The 20,226-nt window shown below is 44.5% G+C and overlaps 1 protein-coding gene across 5 annotated transcripts in view; it reads right to left on the reverse strand.

The window, feature by feature from the left end:
- ANO4 (anoctamin 4) overlaps positions 1–20,226 on the reverse strand; it is a 121,327-nt gene that overhangs the window by 25,689 nt on the left and 75,412 nt on the right. For 4 of the 5 annotated variants that reach the window (XM_066633243.1, XM_066633245.1, XM_066633242.1 and 1 more), the window contains 5 exons: positions 19,805–19,901; positions 19,221–19,281; positions 17,773–17,855; positions 13,860–14,000; positions 9,540–9,704 (listed from right to left, as the gene is read on the reverse strand). In XM_066633243.1, the coding sequence (XP_066489340.1) occupies positions 9,540–9,704; positions 13,860–14,000; positions 17,773–17,855; positions 19,221–19,281; positions 19,805–19,901 (547 nt within the window). The remainder of the gene's footprint in view (positions 1–9,539; positions 9,705–13,859; positions 14,001–17,772; positions 17,856–19,220; positions 19,282–19,804; positions 19,902–20,226) is intronic. The other variant, XM_066633246.1, reaches the window with a different exon arrangement.

Consider the following 20,226-nt stretch of genomic DNA (forward strand, 5'->3'; position numbering starts at 1 on the left):
CCTGTCTGTGTGTAGTTTGTTTTTCCTAGGTAGATCTCTCAGATTGGGGCTAAGCTTTTAGCACACTATTAGCTATACATGCTAGTGCATTTTGTCATTGCTTATTGTGAAGTTTTCATCTGCCTATTTCCATATTTTTTGATGGAAAGCAATACTGATACGAACAATACTGATACAAATTTGTTCCCTGATAAAGCCAGAGACAATTTCAATGAAGGCTCTGTGGTTGTCTTGGAGATGTTTGCTCAAATGTCATCTAATCATGTTACCTAATCTTGTCAAGACAAATGCATACAAGAATAAATTACTGATTGTACTTCTGACACACTAATCTCCTCATTGCTCCTTAATTCCTACCTCCCATATGAGTTGTTTTATTAATATAGCAGCAAAGGTCATCTTAGTTTCAACATTTTGTATAGATGAGACCTGAATTTGACTGTTAAACATACCATACATAAGAACATAAGAACAGCCCCACTGAATCAGGCCATAGGCCCATCAGCTCCAGCTTCCTGTATCTCACAGCGGCCCCACCAAATGTCCCAGGGAGCACACCTGATAACAAGAGACCTCATCCTGGTGCCCTCCCTTGCATCTGACATAGCCCATTTCTAAAATCAGGAGGTTGCACATACACATCATGGCTTGTAACCCGTAATAGATTTTTCCTCCAGAAACTTGTCCAATCCCCTTTTAAAGGCATCCAGGCCAGATGCCATCACCACATCCTGTAGCAAGGAGTTCCACAGACCAACCACACACTGAGTAAAGAAATATTTTCTTTTGTCTGTCCTAACCCTCCCAACACTCAATTTTAGTGGATGTCCCCTGGTTCTGGTGTTATGTGAGAGTGTAAAGAGCATCTCTTTATCCACTTTATCCTTCCCATGCATAATTTTGTATGTCTCAATCATGTCACCCTTCAGGCGTCTCTTTTCTAGGCTGAAGAGGCCCAAAAGCCATAGCCTTTCCTCATAAGGAAGGTGCCCCAGCCCAGCAATCATCTCAGTTGCCCTCTTTTGCACCTTTTCCATTTCCACTATGTCTTTTTTGAGATGCGGCGACCAGAACTGGACACAATACTACAGGCGTGGCCTTACCATCGATTTGTACAACGGCATTATAATATTAGCCGTTTTGTTCTCAATACCTTTTCTAATGATCCCAAGCATAGAATTGGCCTTCTTTACTGTCGCCGCACATTGGGTTGACACTTTCATCGACTTGACCACCCCCTCAAGATGTCTCTCCTGATCTGTCACAGACAGCTCAGAACCCATTAGCCTATATGTGAAGTTTTGATTTTTTGCCCCAATGTGCATGACTTTACACTTAATTACATTGAAACACATCTGCCTTTTTGCTGCCCATTCTGCCAGTTTGGAGTGATCCTTCTGGAGCTCCTAACAATCACTTCTGGTCTTCACCACTCGGAAAAGTTTGGTGTCGTCTGCAAACTTAGCCACCTCACTGCTCAACCCTGTCTCCAGGTCGTTTATGAAAAGGTTGAAGAGCATCGGTCCCAGGACAGATCCTTGGGGCACACCACTTTTCACCTCTTTCCATTGTGAAAATTGCCCATTGACACCCACTCTCTGTTTCCTGGTCTTCAACCAGGTCTCAATCCAGGAGAGGACCTGCCCTCTAATTCCCTGACTGTGGAGTTTTTTCAGTAGCCTTTTGTGAGGGACCGTGTCAAACGCCTTCTGAAAGTCCAGATATATAATGTCAAAATTTAATTTAATTTCTCTGCCATCTCTAAGTCTCCTTTTATTTCCCTTTTCCCTCACTCACCATCCAGAGGGCCAACTGCTTCTCTGGCGGGTTTCCTGCTTCTAACATATTTGAAGAAGCTTTTATTATTCCCCTTAATGTTGCTGGCCATCTGTTCCTCATAGTCTCTCTTGGCCTCCTGTTATCACCTTCTTACATTTCTTTTGCCACAGTTTATGTTCCTTTTTATTCTCCTCATTAGGGCAAGACTTCCATTTATGGAAGGACGCTTCCTTGCCCTTTATGGCCTCTCTAACTTGGTTGGTTAGCCACGCGGGCACCCTCCTGGACTTAGTCGGGCCCTTCTTCCTTTGCGGTATACACTTCCACTGGCCCTCTATTACTGTTGATTTGAGCAACCTCCATGCACTCTGTAGAGATTGGACTCTTTTTACCTTCCTTTTCAACCTCCTTCTAAGCAGCCTCCTCATTTGAGGGAAGTCTGCTCGTCGGAAGTTAAGGGTTTTTGTGAGAGATCTGCCCGGTATTCTTCCCACAACGTGCATGTCGAAACGGATCACAGCATGATCACTGTTCCCCAACAGCTCAGTAACATTGACATCTCTAACAAGGTCCTGTGTACCACACAATATTAAATCCAGAGTCACCTGTCCTCTGGTAGGCTCCATGACTAGCTGCTCTAAGGCACAGTCATTTAGCATGTCAAGGAATCCGGTCTCCTTTACGTGACCAGAACACAAATTGACCCAGTCAATATGAGGATAATTGAAGTCCCCCATGATTACAACCCTGTCCCTCCTTGTCACCTCCCTGATCTGTTTCCTCATTTCAAGGTCCCCTTCCGGTTTCTGGTCTGGAGGATGATAGCATGCCCCCAGTATTACATCACTCCTCAGGCCTGGTAATTTAACCCATAGAGATTCTATGGAGTCAGACCCACCTTCAATCTCTACTTTGCTGGATTCTATCCCTTCCTTAACATAAATGGCCACCCCACCTCTAACACACCCCTCCCTGTCCCTCCTGTAGAGTTTATAGCCCAGGATTGTGGTATCCCCCTGATTCTCCACATTCCACCAGGTTTCCGTTATGCCCAATATATCAAATGTTTTCCCTTGTCACCAGACATTCCAGTTCTCTCATCTTGCTTGTACTTGAAAAGCATTGTGCATAAACCACACACATGTACCAAAATGTTTCATCAGATGAAATGAGCTAAAATGCAAATATTTGTTTGAAGTGGGTTACCTTTAGACATTGCAAATAACAATATGTTCCTAATTAGTGGTCAAGTTTACAAATTGTATCAAACTATTCAGGGCGGAACAACAGATTGTGAAAGGGCCTCTCTGCATTGGGTGAATAAACAACTAACAGTCCAAGCCTATGGTAGGAGAGTGCTGGCGCTGTGGTCACCATGGCACTGGGTGTTGTAAAAGCATCGTAAAGTGCTTCAACACCCAGAGAGCAAGCAATGGGGACCCACGGGCACCACATCCCACCTGACAGCCACTGGGACAGATAAGTGTTGTGCTGGACAACACAGGGAGGGAGTGTTCGGGGTGGGGGGAGGCTGGGGAGGGGGGTAGTTCAGATCCAGCAAAGGCAGGGATGGAAGAGCAGACCTCTTCTGTATCCATCACTTTCATCCTGGGCCTAAAAGCCCTACAGGCGGCTACTTGGTTCAGCTAAATAGCTGGCAAAGATCCAAATAGCCTCATTGAGTAGGCTAGGGTGCTACACAGGGTAAGGGAACAAATGCTCCCTTATTCTGAGGAGATCGTCCAGCTGCTCAAATCCTATGCTAGATACAGCATGGACCTGGTGGTCCTGCTGTGCCAACATTGGATTGGGCTGTGACAAATGCGGTTCAATGTCAGTAAGTGTAAAGTGATGCACAATGGGGCAAAAAAATCCCAACTTCACATCAATGCTAATGGGGTCTGAGCTATTGGGTGACCAACTAGGAAAGAGATGTTGGAGTCATGGTGAATAGCTCAATGAAATCAGTGAGTCAGTGTGCTGCAGCTGTGAAGGCAAATTCCAAGGCAGAGGTCATTTGGAAAGAAATTGAAAATACAACTGCTAATATTGTAATTCCCCTATAGAAATCCATGATATAGCTACATTAGGAATATTGTCTACATTTCTGGTCACCACAGCTGCAAAAAAGATATTGCACAGCTGGAAAAGGTGTGGAAAGGACAACCAAAATGATTGACAGACAGACGCGTGTGTCTGTCCGCAGACGCGTGTGGCCTCTGGGAACCAAATGCCTTGGGAACTAAGTGCCAGGTAAGGCACGAGAGTTTAGCATCTGGGCGAGGAGAAGGCAAGTAGACCTCTGAGTTTTGGAGGAGGAGGAGGAGGAGGAAGACGACGAGAGGGTAAGTGTACTCATTCTAACGCTTTGTCTTTCTAACTCCCTGTCTTCTAACCTTAACCTTACCTTTAAATCAACCAATCAAAATTGAAAGTTAGCACCATAAGGGAGGAGCAGAGTCCTACTCGTGAGTAAGAGCCCAAGGGTCAGGCATTTAAATCAAAGTTGAAAGTTAGCTGCACCTAAGGTAGCACCTAATCGAAGGAAGGGAGGAGGATAAAGTGGAAAGCAGGTTTTTCTACTTGTTTAAATTAAACCTATACTTAACCCAGGTTAAACCTAATCTAAGTTAGAACATAACCTAAACAGGTCAGTAAATTGGGACACAGGATCTAGAGAGCAATAAATAATTAAACAAACCCAAATAAAAACTAGCTTGAGGTTACAAAAACAGTCCAGCCTAAGAGAACAGAACTAGGAGGGAAAGAACCTAGTAAGGGGCAATTCCCAACCCATTAAGAGCCCCATTAGGCTAATCCAAGCAGTCCATTCAGGAGCCTGCAGAGTAGGTTACGCCCATCAGCAGCCGTTTGCCTTCCTGAGCTTTTGTAAACTCACCTGGGAAGGCCAGCCCCCTTTCAATCAGGAAGGAAGGAGGGGGGAGGAGCCAGCCAGGAGTATAAAGCTAGGCCGGCCATCGCGTGAGGCTCTCTCCAGACGCGTGTGGCCTCTGGGAACCAAGTGCCTCGGGAACTAAGTGCCAGGTAAGGCACGAGAGTTTAGCATCTGGGCGAATGCAGCAGCAGGGCGAGGAGGCCAGGGCCCCATACACTGCCCTTCCTCTTCCCTTGAGAAGAGGGCTGCTATACAGTGTAGGGTTTATAAAAGGACCCCTAAATAATAAAACAACAACAACAACAAGCTATGCAGTCAGACAGCCAGCAGCAGGGTGGGGGCTATCCAGTGTTCTGCATCGAGTGCCACATGTATGATTATATGCCTCTGGGGCATAAGTCATGGGTGTGTCCTCGGTGCAAGGAGCTCCAGGGTCTCAGGGAACGCGTCCGCTCCCTTGAAGCCTTGGTGGCCGACCTGGAGAAGCGCAGGCAGGCAGAGGAGGACCGTGGGGAGACTTCTGGGGACGATCAGGCTTCGTCCCAACCTCAGGCGTGCAGCTCCTCGGCTGCCCGGGTGGGAAGTCTCGGGACTGGAGGACGTCATCCTGGAGAGGAGGGAAACAATCCCCTAGGGGGGACCCCTTCTCCAGGGGATGGGCCCGTATCCAAACACACTCGGGATACTCCTCGGCAGGAGGGGGGTCGGGGGCTTCTTGTAGTGGGGGATTCGATTATTAGAAACATAGAGAGGGGGGTTTGCGACGGATGTGAGGACCGCATGGTGACTTGCCTGCCTGGTGCGAAGGTTGTGGACATCACTTCTTGTCTAGACAGGCTAGTAGACAGTGCTGGGGGAGAGGTAGCGGCTGTGGTGCATGTCGGCACCAACGACGTGGGCAAGTGTAGCTGGGAGGTCCTGGAGGCCAAATTTAGGCTTTTAGGCAGGAAGCTGAAAGCCAGGACCTCAAAGGTAGCGTTCTCTGAAGTGCTACCTGTTCCACGCGCAGGGCCAACTAGGCAGGCGGAGATCAGGGGTCTCAATGCGTGGATGAGACGGTGATGTAGGGAGGAGGGGTTTAGATTCGTTAGTCACTGGGGAACTTTTTGGGACAAGCGGGGCCTGTACAAGAGGGACGGGCTCCACTTGAACCAGAATGGAACCAGACTGCTGGCGCATAACATTAAAAAGGTGGCAGAGCAGCTTTTAAACTGATCCCTGGGGGAAGGCCGACAGGAGCCGAGGGGCATCCGGTTCGGTACTCCTCATCCCTATGGGATGAGGATGGGGAGGTTAGAGAACAACAAGACAAAGGCACAGTAGGAGAAGAAATTGGGAAAGGTAGTGTGATGGGATGTGATAGATGGTTTGGCACAATGAGAGGATGCGGGGACAAAGGAGCGAATAAGCAGCGCATCCTGGGGCATTCCGTGTACAAATGCATTTATGCGAATGCCCGAAGTCTACGAGCAAAGGTGGGAGAACTGGAATGTCTGGTGACAAGGGAAAATATTGACATAGTGGGCATAATGGAAACCTGGTGGAATGCGGAGAATCAGTGGGATACTGCAATCCCGGGCTATAAACTCTACAGGAGGGACAGGCAGGGGCATGTTGGAGGTGGGGTGGCCGTTTATGTTAAGGAAGGGATAGAATCCAGCAAAGTAGAGATTGAAGGTGGGTCCGACTCCACCGTAGAATCTCTGTGGGTTAAATTACCAGGCTTGTGCAGCGATGTAATACTAGGGGCGTGCTATCGTCCTCCAGACCAGAAATCGGATGGGGACCTTGAAATGAGGAAACAGATCAGGGAGGTGACAAGGAGGGACAGGGTTGTAATCATGGGGGACTTCAATTATCCTCATATTGACTGGGTCAATTTGTGTTCTGGTCACGATAAGGAATCCGGATTTCTTGACGTGCTAAATGACTGTGGCTTAGATCAGCTAGTCACGGAGCCCACCAGAGGACAGTTGACTCTGGATTTAATATTGTGCGGTACGCAGGACCTGGTTAGAGATGTAAACGTTACTGAGCCATTGGGGAATAGTGATCATGCTGCGATCCGTTTTGACGTGCACGTTGGGGGAAGAATACCAGGCAAATCTCTAACAAAAACCCTTGACTTCCGACAGGCGGACTTCCCTCAAATGAGGAGGATGGTTGAAAGGGAGGGTAAAAAGAGTCCAATCTCTCCAGAGTGCATGGAGGCTGCTTAAAACAACAGTAATAGAGGCCCAGCAGAGGTGTATACCGCAAAGAAAGAAGGGTTCCACTAAATCCAGGAGGGTGCCCGCATGGCTAACCAGCCAAGTTAGAGAGGCTGTGAAGGGCAAGGAAGCTTCCTTCCATAAATGGAAGTCTTGCCCTAATGAGGAGAATAAAAAGGAACATAAACTGTGGCAAAAGAAATGTAAGAAGGTGATACTGGAGGCCAAGCGAGACTATGAGGAACGCATGGCCAGCAACATTAAGGGGAATAATAAAAGCTTCTTCAAATATGTTAGAAGCAGGAAACCCGCCAGAGAAGCGGTTGGCCCTCTGGATGGTGAGGGAGGGAAAGGGGAGATAAAAGGAGACTTAGAGATGGCAGAGAAATTAAATGAGTTCTTTGCAACTGTCTTCACGGCAGAAGACCTCGGGCAGATACCGCTGCCCGAACGGACCCTCCTGACCGAGGAGTTAAGTCAGATAGAGGTTAAAAGAGAAGATGTTTCAGACCTCATTGATAAATTAAAGATCAATAAGTCACCGGGCCCTGATGGCATCCACCCAAGAGTTATTAAGGAATTGAAGAATGAAGTTGCAGACCTCTTGACTAAGGTATGCAACTTGTCCCTCAAAACGGCCATGGTGCCAGAAGATTGGAGGATAGCAAATGTCACACCTATTTTTAAAAAGGGAAAGAGGGGGGACCCGGGAAACTATAGGCCGGTCAGCCTAACATCCATACCGGGTAAGATGGTGGAATGCCTCATCAAAGATAGGATCTCAAAACACATAGACGAACAGGCCTTGCTGAGGGAGAGTCAGCATGGCTTCTGTAAGGATAAGTCTTGCCTCACGAACCTTATAGAATTCTTTGAAAAGGTCAACAGGCATGTGGATGTGGGACAACCCGTGGACATTATATATCTGGACTTTCAGAAGGCGTTTGACACGGTCCCTCACCAAAGGCTACTGAAAAAACTTCACAGTCAGGGAATTAGAGGACAGGTCCTCTCGTGGATTGAGAACTGGTTGGAGGCCAGGAAGCAGAGAGTGGGTGTCAATGGGCAATTTTCACAATGGAGAGAGGTGAAAAGCGGTGTGCCCCAAGGATCTGTCCTGGGACCGATGCTCTTCAACCTTTTCATAAACGACCTGGAGACAGGGTTGAGCAGTGAGGTGGCTAAGTTTGCAGACGACACCAAACTTTTCCAAGTGGTGAAGACCAGAAGTGATTGTGAGGAGCTCTCCAGACTGGCAGAATGGGCAGCAAAATGGCAGATGCGCTTCAATGTCAGTAAGTGTAAAGTCATGCACATTGGGGCAAAAAAATCAAAACTTTAGATATAGGCTGATGGGTTCTGAGCTGTCTGTGACAGATCAGGAGAGAGATCTTGGGGTGGTGGTGGACAGGTCGATGAAAGTGTCGACCCAATGTGCGGCGACAGTAAAGAAGGCCAATTCTATGCTTGGGATCATTAGGAAGGGTATTGAGAACAAAACGGCTAGTATTATAATGCCGTTGTACAAATCTATGGTAAGGCCACACCTGGAGTATTGTGTCCAGTTCTGGTCGCCGCATCTCAAAAAAGACATAGTGGAAATGGAAAAGGTGCAAAAGAGAGCGACCAAGATGATTATGGGTCTGGGGCACCTTCCTTATGAGGAAAGGCTATGGTGTTTGGGCCTCTTCAGCCTAGAAAAGAGACGCCTGAGGGGGGACATGATTGAGACATACAAAATTATGCAGGGGATGGACAGAGTGGATAGGGAGATGCTCTTTACACTCTCACATAATACCAGAACCAGGGGAAATCCACTAAAATTGAGTGTTGGGTGGGTTAGGACAGACAAAAGAAAATATTTCTTTACTCAGCGTGTGGTCGGTCTGTGGAACTCCTTGCCACAGGATGTGGTGCTGGCGTCTAGCCTAGACGCCTTTAAAAGGGGATTGGACAAGTTTCTGGAGGAAAAATCCATTATGGGGTACAAGCCATGCGCAACCTCCTGATTTTAGAAATGGGTTATGTCAGAATGCCAGATGCAAGGGAGGCCACCAGGATGAGGTCTCTTGTTATCTGGTGTGCTCCCTGGGGCATTTGGTGGTCCGCTGTGAGATACAGGAAGCTGGACTAGATGGGCCTATGGCCTGATCCAGTGGGGCTGTTCTTATGTTCTTATTGAGGGGTCTGGAGCACCTTTCTTACAAGGAAAAAGCACAATATCTGGGGCTTTTTAATTTAGAAAAAAAGATGACTAAAGGATGACATGATTGAAGCTTGTACAATCATGCATGATGTGTTGAGGGTGGAAAGAGGGACAACTTCCTCTCTCACACCACTAGAATCAGAGATCATTCAGTGGAACTAGTCATGATCATTATATGCTACCTCCAGGTTTAGAAGAAAATAAAGTTGTGAGGTAGCAATGGTGGGAGAATGGTATGCCTTCAGTGTCTGCCATGGGGTTGTCCATTGTAAGAAACAGAATACTGGACTACATGACTCTTTGGTCTGATCCAATATTTGGTAATCATAAATAGTATTGAGAATGCCGATTTCCAAATAGAGAAAACTGAGCAGCAGTAAAGAAAGAAAAACCCAAAAGTCAAATCATAGCTAATGAAATGGACCCAGATATGATTATCTCTACTTACGACATTCAGTAGCATGATGATGCAAAAGTTGATGCACACAGCGGTTCCGGTAGTTGCAACCTGAGAGTTATTCCTGATTAAAGCCCATTTAAAGGCAGCAAAAGTGCTGACAGTCACCACACGGTAAATAACAATGCCAAAAACAGCAGCAATCACCACACAGATCTAAAGGAAAGAAGGGGAAACAGATAATTAAGACTGAAAAGCTTTACAGTCATTGTGATCAACTCTTGCATTTCTCAGTAACAGAAGAATAACACTCAAAGCATCAACCCCAATGGCAACATGTTCTTCTCTTGCAGGTGCTGTTGGATGTAGACATGCAAAGTACCAGAAGGTAGAAGTCGGCCAAGGGACTCTTGGTGTTCTGCATTGTCTGATATGATTTAATACTAGTGTCCTAATGACAACCTCGTCTTCTGCTGTTGATATCTTGACTTTGCTCAGACTGCTGCACATGTGCATTTTGTTGCAATTCCCAATTCATGTCTTTTTTTCCCTTATGGGTTACTGATGTTTTCATTAAATATGCATCAAGATTCCTGTTACCCAGGATAGTCACTCCAGGCAGCAGATTGGCAGGGATAGGATCAAATGGCTCCACCCACCCACCACCACTGTGCCTCCTTTTCCTCCTACTCCTGGATTGGTAAAGAAAGAAGGGAATGGAGTGAAACAGGAAGTGCAGAGGAGAGGACACTGGTGGACTTGAATGTCTTTGAAGTCAAGAGGGAATAGAATCAAAGGGGCAAGTGAAGGATTCTACGAGGACAACGGGATAGGTATCTCATCAAGGGAAGAAAGGAAAGGGTTGAAGAAGGTGGAGAAGGAGTCAAGGCTGAAGAGAAAACAGGAACAGGAAAAGAGATTGAAATAGATTGAATAGATGGTCTCAATTTTGTAACTGAAGATGGCACTGAAGTCTTGGAAAGAGAGTGAGAAAGGGAGGAAAAGAGGAAGACTTAAGCAGGGAGTCAAAGGAAGTGAAGAACTGTTGCAATTCCTAGAGTGGTGCATATTAGGAAACTGTAGTAGTGTTGTTGGATAGGTAGACAGCAGGTGAGAAGAAGAAGAAGAATTCATAGTAGATGCAGCCACCTCTTTTCTTCTCCTCCATTCACCTGCATGGTAGCATGAGCAAAGGTAATTGAGTGAAGGGACTAAGCCAGGGCTAGGGATGAGTGGTGTGAACAGAGAGCATGACAAACAAGTCAAGAGTTGAGGACAGGGAAGAATGTAGACATCAAGGAGGGCGCAGCAGTGATCAAGGAGAGGGAGAGGGCAATGCTTCAGAGAAAGCCATTAGCTCAAAGGATTGAATTCCATTAATGCAGTCAGTATGTGGGGAGCTCATCTGTGGCCTCCAAATCTTCAAGAACAGTGGTGACTTATGGCAGGGGCTTTGCTGAGCCTTTGCTTTTGTCTCAGTCTCTTAATTTGCATGCATGCCAATGGCTCTATATACCTAATCATAATAATTTTGCCATGTTTGGCTCCATAAGCTGAATCAGGGTGATTCCCTTTTAGTTTGCTCTAAACTTCCCATTTGACTGTCTGGTTCAGTTGGCTCCATTCTTGGAAACTGGTGCCGCAAACCTGTTTTCGCCAGTGGAACATGTGCTCCACCGGTGTAAATGGCCAATAGGATCAGGCTGTAATTTTCTTTATTTGGGTGTTAACCAAATAATTAAGCTTTTTCTGATTTATTACAGGATTTCATAATTTTTTATAAACGTTTATTCATCCCATGATACTATTCAATGAACACAAAGACAACTTTGTTCTTTGTGTCCACAAGTCTAATTGGCATAATTAGACAACTCTGCCTTAATGGTACAATCATTAGAATAAGCAATATTTGGATGCCTATTGAATGGTCTGTGAGGATCTGATGCTGCTGAAGTTAAGCAGGGAGAATGGGATTCTCAATGGGAGCCTCATGAAAGAGCAAGAGGATAAAAAAATACATATTAAAAAAATAAGGGACATTTTTATGTTTCTATAGATGGAACAATACTTAAAGAAAACTGCAGTTCTCTCCTTCCATTCTTGTTTAGCCCTGAGAAATCAGATCTCTGCTGATTGTCCACAGTTTTTCTCTAAAAGTTTCAACTAGGCTCAGGTTCAGCAAAGCAATAAACCAACAGTTGCTTAATTGCTTCTCTAATAAACTTGGATTCAGAAATATGCATAAGTGCCCTGCTGAAGTATGGTCTTCTGCTGAGTACATCAAATCTCTTATGCTGAGCATTTCTTCTCGGAGAAGTCGTGAGAATGGATGATGGCCGGATCCCAAAGGATCTCCTCTATGGAGAACTCGTGCAAGGAAAGTGCCCTACAGGTAGATCACAGCTGCGATACAAGGACATCTGCAAGAGGGATCTGAAGGCCTTAGGAGTGGACCTCAACAAGTGGGAAACCTTGGCCTCTGAGCGGCCCGCTTGGAGGCAGGCTGTGCAGCATGGCCTTTCCCAGTTTGAAGAGACACTTGGCCAACAGTCTGAGGCTAAGAGGCAAAGAAGGAAGGCCCATAGCCAGGGAGACAGACCAGGGTCAGACTGCACTTGCTCCTGTTGTGGAAGGGATTGTCACTCCTGAATTGGCCTTTTCAGCCACACTAGACGCTGTTCCAAAACCGCCTTTCAGAGCGCGATACCATAGTCTCTCGAGACTGAAGGTTGCCAACAACACAATGATACAAAAAGATCTCAAATCCCAAGCTAGTTCAAGCTAAGTCAACAGCTATCACTTTTCATAATAATGGTCTCTGGTTTCTTGGGTAGACTCAAGTGTATAACGTGTGCAAAGTGCTCTGGGACCTACAGATGATAAAGCACTTACTTAAATGGAAAGTGTTATGACTGTCAATATGTGTGATGGAGCAACAAAAGCAAAGAGTGGGTCACTTCCTGTTAGGAAGAAGAAGCAAGTCAAAGCCAAACAACACAAGGAAGCCTGTAGAGTGACATTTACAACTTGCTCTCAGCATATAATTTGCAGAAAACTGTTTCCAAATTATGGTTAAGGAGTCTACGGTTGCTTAGAAAGGTCCATCCACCTCCTTGCAAAGGAAATGCCCTTTTAAAGCTCTTTCAAGGCTGACATGCCTTGGCAAAATGGAGTTCAAGACTTTAATGGTAATTTTGGTTATTCTGGCTGCCTACATTACAAATCAGTACTTTTCTCAACCTGTGAATACAGATAAACAAATCTACTTTCTACTCCAGAGAAAAGCATTAGATATTGCATCTGTACTTCTCCAGATTTTCAGATAGGACTGTGGAGAGGGCCATCCCGTTCTCTGAATTTAATCTCAGAATAGCGGATGGATCTTGCAATGCATACATAGAGGTCTCAAGATCTGGCCATGAAACATTAATGGCACTATTAACCTGCACTAAAACTAAGCATGAACACTTCCCCTCTGATGAGAATTGGTGATGAGGTGGACACCTTGAGTGTGAAATCTCCTACCTGTATATTGAAATGGTACACTTTCAGGAACACTGTACCATTTCCTTTTTTTGAATTTGTAAAAGAACCTAGGTCTGACTAGGTCAGTAAAACTTGCTAGTAAATGAGATGCTACCATGTTTCCCCCCAAAAAAGACACTGTCTTTTTTTGGGGGGGGGGGGGGGGCTCAAAAAAACACACTAGGTCTTATTTTCAGGGTAGGTCTTATTTTTTTTCCAGAAGTCAGTCCCTTTATAGTTAATGGGACTTACTCCCTGGAAGGTGTGGAGAGGGTGTCCCCTTAGTGCCCAGGAGGATGCCTGCCTGCCTGCCTGCCTACTCAGAAGTCAGTCCCTTTATAGTTAATGTGACTTACTCCCTGGAAAGTGTGGAGAGCCTCAGAGCCCGGTAGGCAGGGTTGCCTCGCTTGCTGCTTCCCACCTCAGCTCCTCCTCAGTGTCTTCTGCCCAAGGTAGCACAGCAGGCACTTTCTAGGTGGCGCGCACAGGAGTGCAGCATTCCCGTTATGTTGTCCACCCGCTCCTGCCCAAGGACCCCTTCCGCCCCCCGTCCCGGCCCTGATCACAGCTAGGTCTTATTTTCGGAGTAGGTCTTATATTTTAGCAATTCTCAGAAAACACACTAGGTCTTATTTTCGGGGTAGGTCTTATTTTTGGAGAAACGGTAGATACTTCAGTTGCAGGTGTTTTACAGTATAAAACAGATGTCAGAAGGTGACACAAACCATTTTAAGCAACAGGATCAGCTTAACACTCTTACAAAAGTAAGCGATAAATTCTGTTTTGCCACCAGAGATAAGTCAGTCTCATTTTCAAGCAACTTGAAAGGAATTAAATTTTTCAAACCATAAAAAATATTCCAGATGCAGAAACAATGATTCTGCTGCATTTATCTGCAAATGCTTGATAAGGCTCTGGCTTTCCAGATATGGGATTCATCCGCTCTTTCTTGGAGTACTTGGCTTCAAACTGGGGTCGTATTTCTTCCTAAAGAACATATTAACACATTTTAAGCAGATTTAGATAAAGACATTTATAAAAGCTTTTCAGTTTTAACATGTAATTTTTAGTGGTTCATGAGTTAATTGGCAAAGCAGGCAGAGATATTTTTAAAACAATAAAACTAGAGAGGTACAGGTGGAACCTTTTTATGCGCAGGGGTTTTGTTCCCTGGACCTCCACGATTGTGAAAAAACGTGTTGTGCTAAGCCAACCAGAAACACGTGATTTTACACAAATTGCAATGAGTTACGAAAATTGTGCAACAGCCTGACACTTGGGGATGGAAGAAAAGTAAGGCAGTGATTCTCAATCGCCTCCCCCCTCACCACCTCCCGCTCTGTACTCAGCCCCCCCCCCCGTTATCCTCTGTCCCTGCTTGTTTCGCAGGTGGGATGCTGAGCTTTTAAGAGTCCAGTCCTATGCATTCTACTTAGAAGTAAGTCTCATTCTAGTCAATGTGGCTTACTCCCAGGAAAGCGTGGAAAGGATTGTAGCCTGAGTGCTCATTCCTATGCCCTGTGCTCAGTCCTATTCAGAAGTCCCATTCTAGACAATGGGGCTTACTCCCAGGAAAGTGTGGGGAGGATTGCAACCTCAGAGCACAAGCCTCTGCATGTCTACGCAGAAGTAAGTCCCATTCTAGTCAATGGGACTTACTCCCAGGAAAACATGGAGAGGATTGTAGCCTAAATCTCATGCTTGGGATTGCTCGGAAGCCTTGCTTGCTGGGCTGTTTTGCTTGCGTAGGCTGGAGCACAGAGAGCCTGCAGCATCTAAGTCTGAAGGAGGGGGGAATTTGGCAGAGGGTGCCTGGTTTTCCTTCTTATTTTCAGTTCTGAGAAAGGCAAACCAAACAAGCTGGAAGAAAATGCTCCCTGGGTTTTTTAAAGCAATCTCCCTCTGAGTGAGTGAGTGAGTGAGCTCCTCTTTGCTGCACCCGTTCTGGTTGCAGAGATTTTTGACTTCCCCTCTCCCCACAAGATTCTCATGGATTCTTGCGGAGTCTTCTGCGCTTGCCTCTTTGATGGCTCAGGGGCTCTAAGGAGACTTACTGTTCCTGCACAAGGTGCACAATCTTCCAGAGCCTCTTCCATGGCTCCAGGGCTACTTCTGTGCCTGTACAAGGCACAGTTTTTTTATAATGTTTTGGGCTGCCTTGAAACCAAGTGAGACACCAACACGGGCCAAAGGAGGCAAAGGTGTGTGTGACTTGGAATCCCCCCCCCCATTCACATTGAGATAAATCCGCAGATAAAAAATTTGTGTATAAAAAGGTTGTACCTGTATATCCAAAGAAGGTTAATGACTAAGCACCATTGAAATCAAAGAGACAAATTAGTCATGAGCAACATAAGACCCATTAATGAAACTGAGGAGTCATACCTTGCTTTAGATACATTCAAGAGAAATTAGCAGAAAGTTTTACAACTACTACAAGGAAACAGGAATTCCTATAACATTGTGGCCCCTCCTTAGGAAACATTAGTGCTCCTTAGTAAGACAACATAGAGCTATAGGTAGAGGTGTACTTTTTCGGTTTTGTTGCAGATTTTGTTTTTTGACAAAAATGAGAAGTGCAGAAAGTGGTGTTATGTTTTTATTCCAAAGGTGCATTTTTATAAATTATAATTATAAATTATGACTGCTTTAAAAGTGTACTAGGCAAGTAATGTAGGTGGTATAGTGTCAGCAGATGCAGCCACATGTAGACATGTTAGAGAATATGCAGGGGTGTTAGAAAATGGTTTTATTTTTTTTTTTAGAGATTTGGGATTTTTTGTTTTTACCAAAAAGACCCGTCTCTAGCTATAGGATTTCTTTAGCTTCTAGCAATGGCAGAAAAACCCTTTAGAAAGACACCATTGGAACCTTTATTATTGGTTCCTCAGAACTGACTGAGATTTATACTAGTTGGGAAAATATGGCTATTATATGGGACAGAGCAGAGAGGATTCTGAATCAATTCTGCACTGTGCTGCTGTCCATGAGGAAGTCAGAAGTAAATTCTTGGAGTTATTTACTCTCATGAACAAGGCTGTTTTAAGATCTACAAAGAAGATTCAAAAAAAATGACACCAGCAGATTCCTTAATATGCAAAGCCTAGTGAGGCTAGAGGACTGATGGCAGATGTTAGCAATTAATAGCAGCTTGAATAAACTTGGGCTTAATCCCTTTTTCAAAGTCAGCTTAAAACGAGATAGTTTGGTAGTGATTTGTTTTCAGTTCCATTTCTGATAAGGGAGTCCTTACAGTATTTACTGAAGAAATGAGTCCTGACCCAGGAGTGTCCTTAGCCCCACTGCACCCATAACACAACCCACTGATGTCTTGTAGCCTCTCAACAAGTTTCCTGTAGCCCACTGTGTCACAACAACCACCAGTTGAAATTAGGCATACTTCTTAAAATTAGGAGAGAGAAACTAGATAATCAGCATAGCAAGAGTCTGCCACCCTCACTGCCTGCCTCCAGCCCACTGCAGATGCAAACTGCACTGATCCACTTCCTGCTGCTAAAAGCAAGTGGAAAAGGCATCACCAGCCTCCTTACCTTGCTTCTCGCATGGTTTCTTCAAGCACGGAAGTGCAGGAACTCTGGTTTGATTTACAAAGGAGCTCCTTCATTTGCACTCATTTGGAGTGCAATAAGTGAAATTTTTGTGAGGAGTGTAATAAGTGCAGAGGTGGTAGACCTGAAGAGGTATCAGGCAGCATTCTGGATCACACCACTGCTGGTTCCAGGGCAAGCAGCCCTCCTCTTCCCCTTAATTGCCCAGTCATAAACTGGAAATCAAACTAAGACTGCAGTCCTAAGGTGTGTACTTGAAAGGTTACTCCACCAAAACCAAGAGGTCTTACTTCAGAGGAAAGTGTGTTTAAAGTGGGAGCGTCTGTGCAAAATATATCATTATTCTTTCATGTGGGGCTTAGCTAACCTCCCCAAATGCACTTTGACCCCTCCTGTGTTTTCCAGTGCTGTTGCTGCACTGTGCCAGCATTTTCTGGATGCTGCTGTTCTGCATGGGGGGGGGGGTATTCAGGTCTCTGCATGGGGCAAATAGCAGCAGAGAAATTCAGGCCGGAAAGAATGGTACAAAATAAAGGAGTAAATAAACTTTTCCCTAGCACTGCACTGACAAATTGGAAGCCTCCTACAGCTGCACTTCAATAAAAAAGACAACATACACACACAGCGCATAATGTGTAGTTTGGTCCCCACTGAAGTCGCAGACCTGTGTGTTGAGGCTGTTCCATTTCAGTCTGCAAGGGGAGGCACACATAATGGGCTACTTCCCCACACAAAAATTCACATCCATAGAAAATAGTTCTTTGGGAGATTAGCTTTATCCTTCTTTCTGACATGCTAGGTTTTGCTATACCAAAAATTCTCTGCACAGAGGAATGCAGCTATGTGAGCCCCTGCTGGCACTCTGAAATGGAACAGCCACCTAGACAGAGGTTAACCATTCAATGAGATGTAGGCCTGACTCCATTTAGTCACCTCACTTTGTTCACACAGTGCCAATCACTTTATTTTAGGAATGGCTGCTCAACTCCTTTTGTTCACCTGCTTTGTCAGCAACTCAGCTCATGTAAAATAATAGGGCCCAGAAAGGCTCAGAAAGAGTAAGGCAGGCAAGTAAACCCCATGCTGAGAAAATATATGTTTTACCCCAAAGCTGAAATTGTATTTTGTAGTCATCCTAACAAAATCTCCTTCTTGTATGGCTGATAAACCTGAAACATATTCACACAAACCTCCTCTTCTTCCCAGTCTATCAAGTCCCAGTCATAAGCAATTACTGCTCGTCTTCTTTTCCAAAATTCCAGGAAAACAGTAGCTACAACCAAAAGAGAGGAATGGAAAAATAAATACGAGATCACACTGTGGAAAGAAAATGGGTTATAATCTTTTCATCACAAAGACGCAATATTTTCTTCAGTGCACAAACAGGTTTCTTTAAATGGTAACCTCTTTGATGATTACACCTGTGTTAATAAGTTTCAGAAAATCAGCAAATAAGAATGAGAATTATGGCCCAAACCTACAGTGCCTCTGGAACACATGTTCCAGAGGCACGGTGTGTTTTACAGCAGTTACAACAGCTGGGCCGTTGCTGCAAAAAGTAAGCTGCAGTGTCCAGGTGATAGTGACCTCCCTGGAGCCCCTAGTACCAGTAAGGCAGCAGCAGGGGCAGGTCATGGGTGAGGCAGGGAGCAGGAGGAACCAGACACAAGGAAATGGGAGGAGGTGGTGCATGTTGGATCTTATCTCTTTTTAAAACCTCCCTGCTCCTTTTCTGTTGTTGGAGACCCATTGATGATTGTGCAGCCTACCAGAAGGTGTTTTCTTACCTCCTGGTAATCGACCCCCACCACAGGATGCAGCATGTGCCTTTAGGACTGTATTGATTAATATACATTTTAAAAAATAAAAGAAAGTCTTTTTTAAATCAAGCTCACCAACAAATGAGAAATTCTTCTGTGGTTATGTGCCTCTCATTCCAGTCTAGAAGCATGTATCATTTTCCTGCAGAGTAGCATGGCTACTGTAGTAGAAGACTTTTAGTCAAATATATCATTACAAACCTATCACTTGAATTCCAAATTCATAGGCATGCATGGAAAGAGGAATGCTGTCCGAGCTCCTCTGCAGCAGTTTTTCAGCCTCCTTTAGGGAATTATAAATATATGGAAGAAAATGTGCTATATCTCACTTTTATAGTTCTAAGCTTATGGCTGAAACAAATGTTGCATTTGTAAATGGCTTGAGCAAGGATTTAACTGTATTCAACTACAGAGGCAGGTTCATACAATTTCAGCAGAGCCTTTCGCCATAGCAGGATGTCTGAGAGTCAGAACCTTATTATTTCATTCTTTCAGAAAAAATGAGCTTTTGTTACTTCTCTAATACTGCTAAAATGATTGTAGATTTTATTGGTAGATGATTGAGCATCCAAGGTGACATTGAAATATGTGTGCTGGAAATCAGTAGCTAATTGAGTTCAGAAATGAATGGACTATGGCTATGAATTGCATGAACCTTATGGATGCATTTCTTTTCTGAAACATTTCTAATTAGGAATGGTTACCTATAATGTGGGGAAAAAAACTGAGTTCAGAAAACATAATTAAAATCATGAAGCAGATGAGCTCCCATCTAAGCAAAAAAAAAAAAGTTCTGATGTCTTTTAAGCAGGACTTACCCCACACTGCCATGAATACAGCAAAAAAGACAGTAGCGCCATTGTCAAAAAGATGTGTTACCTGTGAAATAATCAGTTTTCATTTTAAATTTTTTATGCAAGAAGTAATTTGCATGACTGTTAATGAACACACAAACACAAGGCTAATAGGCTAGATAGGCTATTTTATACAGTGGACCTTCCCAGGTCTCTGTGTGTGTGCACCTACTCCTCTTTGGTGCCATCTATTGCCCATTCTTTGCTGCTGCCATGGAGCTATCCCAGCTGCTTGACTTGAACTTTTATAGTGAGGGGAGGCAGCCTTGCTCTATAAACAATAGCTAGAACTATAGCATCTGCTCAGACAGTGGTTTTAAAAGAATATTGACCCTATAATAATGGTGAAGGGGAGATGATGCATTGTATTCATGAATAGTCTAATAATAATTCCTTAAGTGGAATATGATGTGTTCTTTAAAGAAGTTAGACTTGGTTGCCTCAAAGTTAAATGTAATTCCTCTAAAAGTTTTTAAGAGGCAAACAATGCCTTCTCTGGATTCCAAATAAAGCAATGCTGAAAGGAAATAAGCATCTGGTGTTTTTACCTTGGCATAAACACAGCTATCTGACAACCTCATGAAGGGACAGGATTTATCACATATAGGACACATTATAATGTCTGTAGCTTGGCAGACTTCTTTGCTGAAAAAAAGAAGATATTATGATGAATAACTTAGTTTATAACTAACTTATTTCAAATCACTTTCATAATTTGAACAGTGAGATGGTAAGCAGGAGAAAATTTTGGCCATCTGAAATGGTGGAACCTGAAACAAGACATTTTTATCTCAGGCATCACAAACTGGTTCACTCATTCATGTGCAATGTTTTGATTATTCAACATTTAGGCTGCAATCTTATACATCAGTGGTTCCCAAGCTAGTGGGACATGACCCACCAGGGGAACCAGAAAAGGGCCGTTCCCTTTTAAGGGAAATGGCCTAGAAATCAGTAGCAACACGAGTGT

This window comes from Tiliqua scincoides, chromosome 7 (assembly GCF_035046505.1).
Source record: "Tiliqua scincoides isolate rTilSci1 chromosome 7, rTilSci1.hap2, whole genome shotgun sequence".
In the NCBI taxonomy this organism is placed as follows: Eukaryota; Metazoa; Chordata; class Lepidosauria; order Squamata; family Scincidae; genus Tiliqua; species Tiliqua scincoides.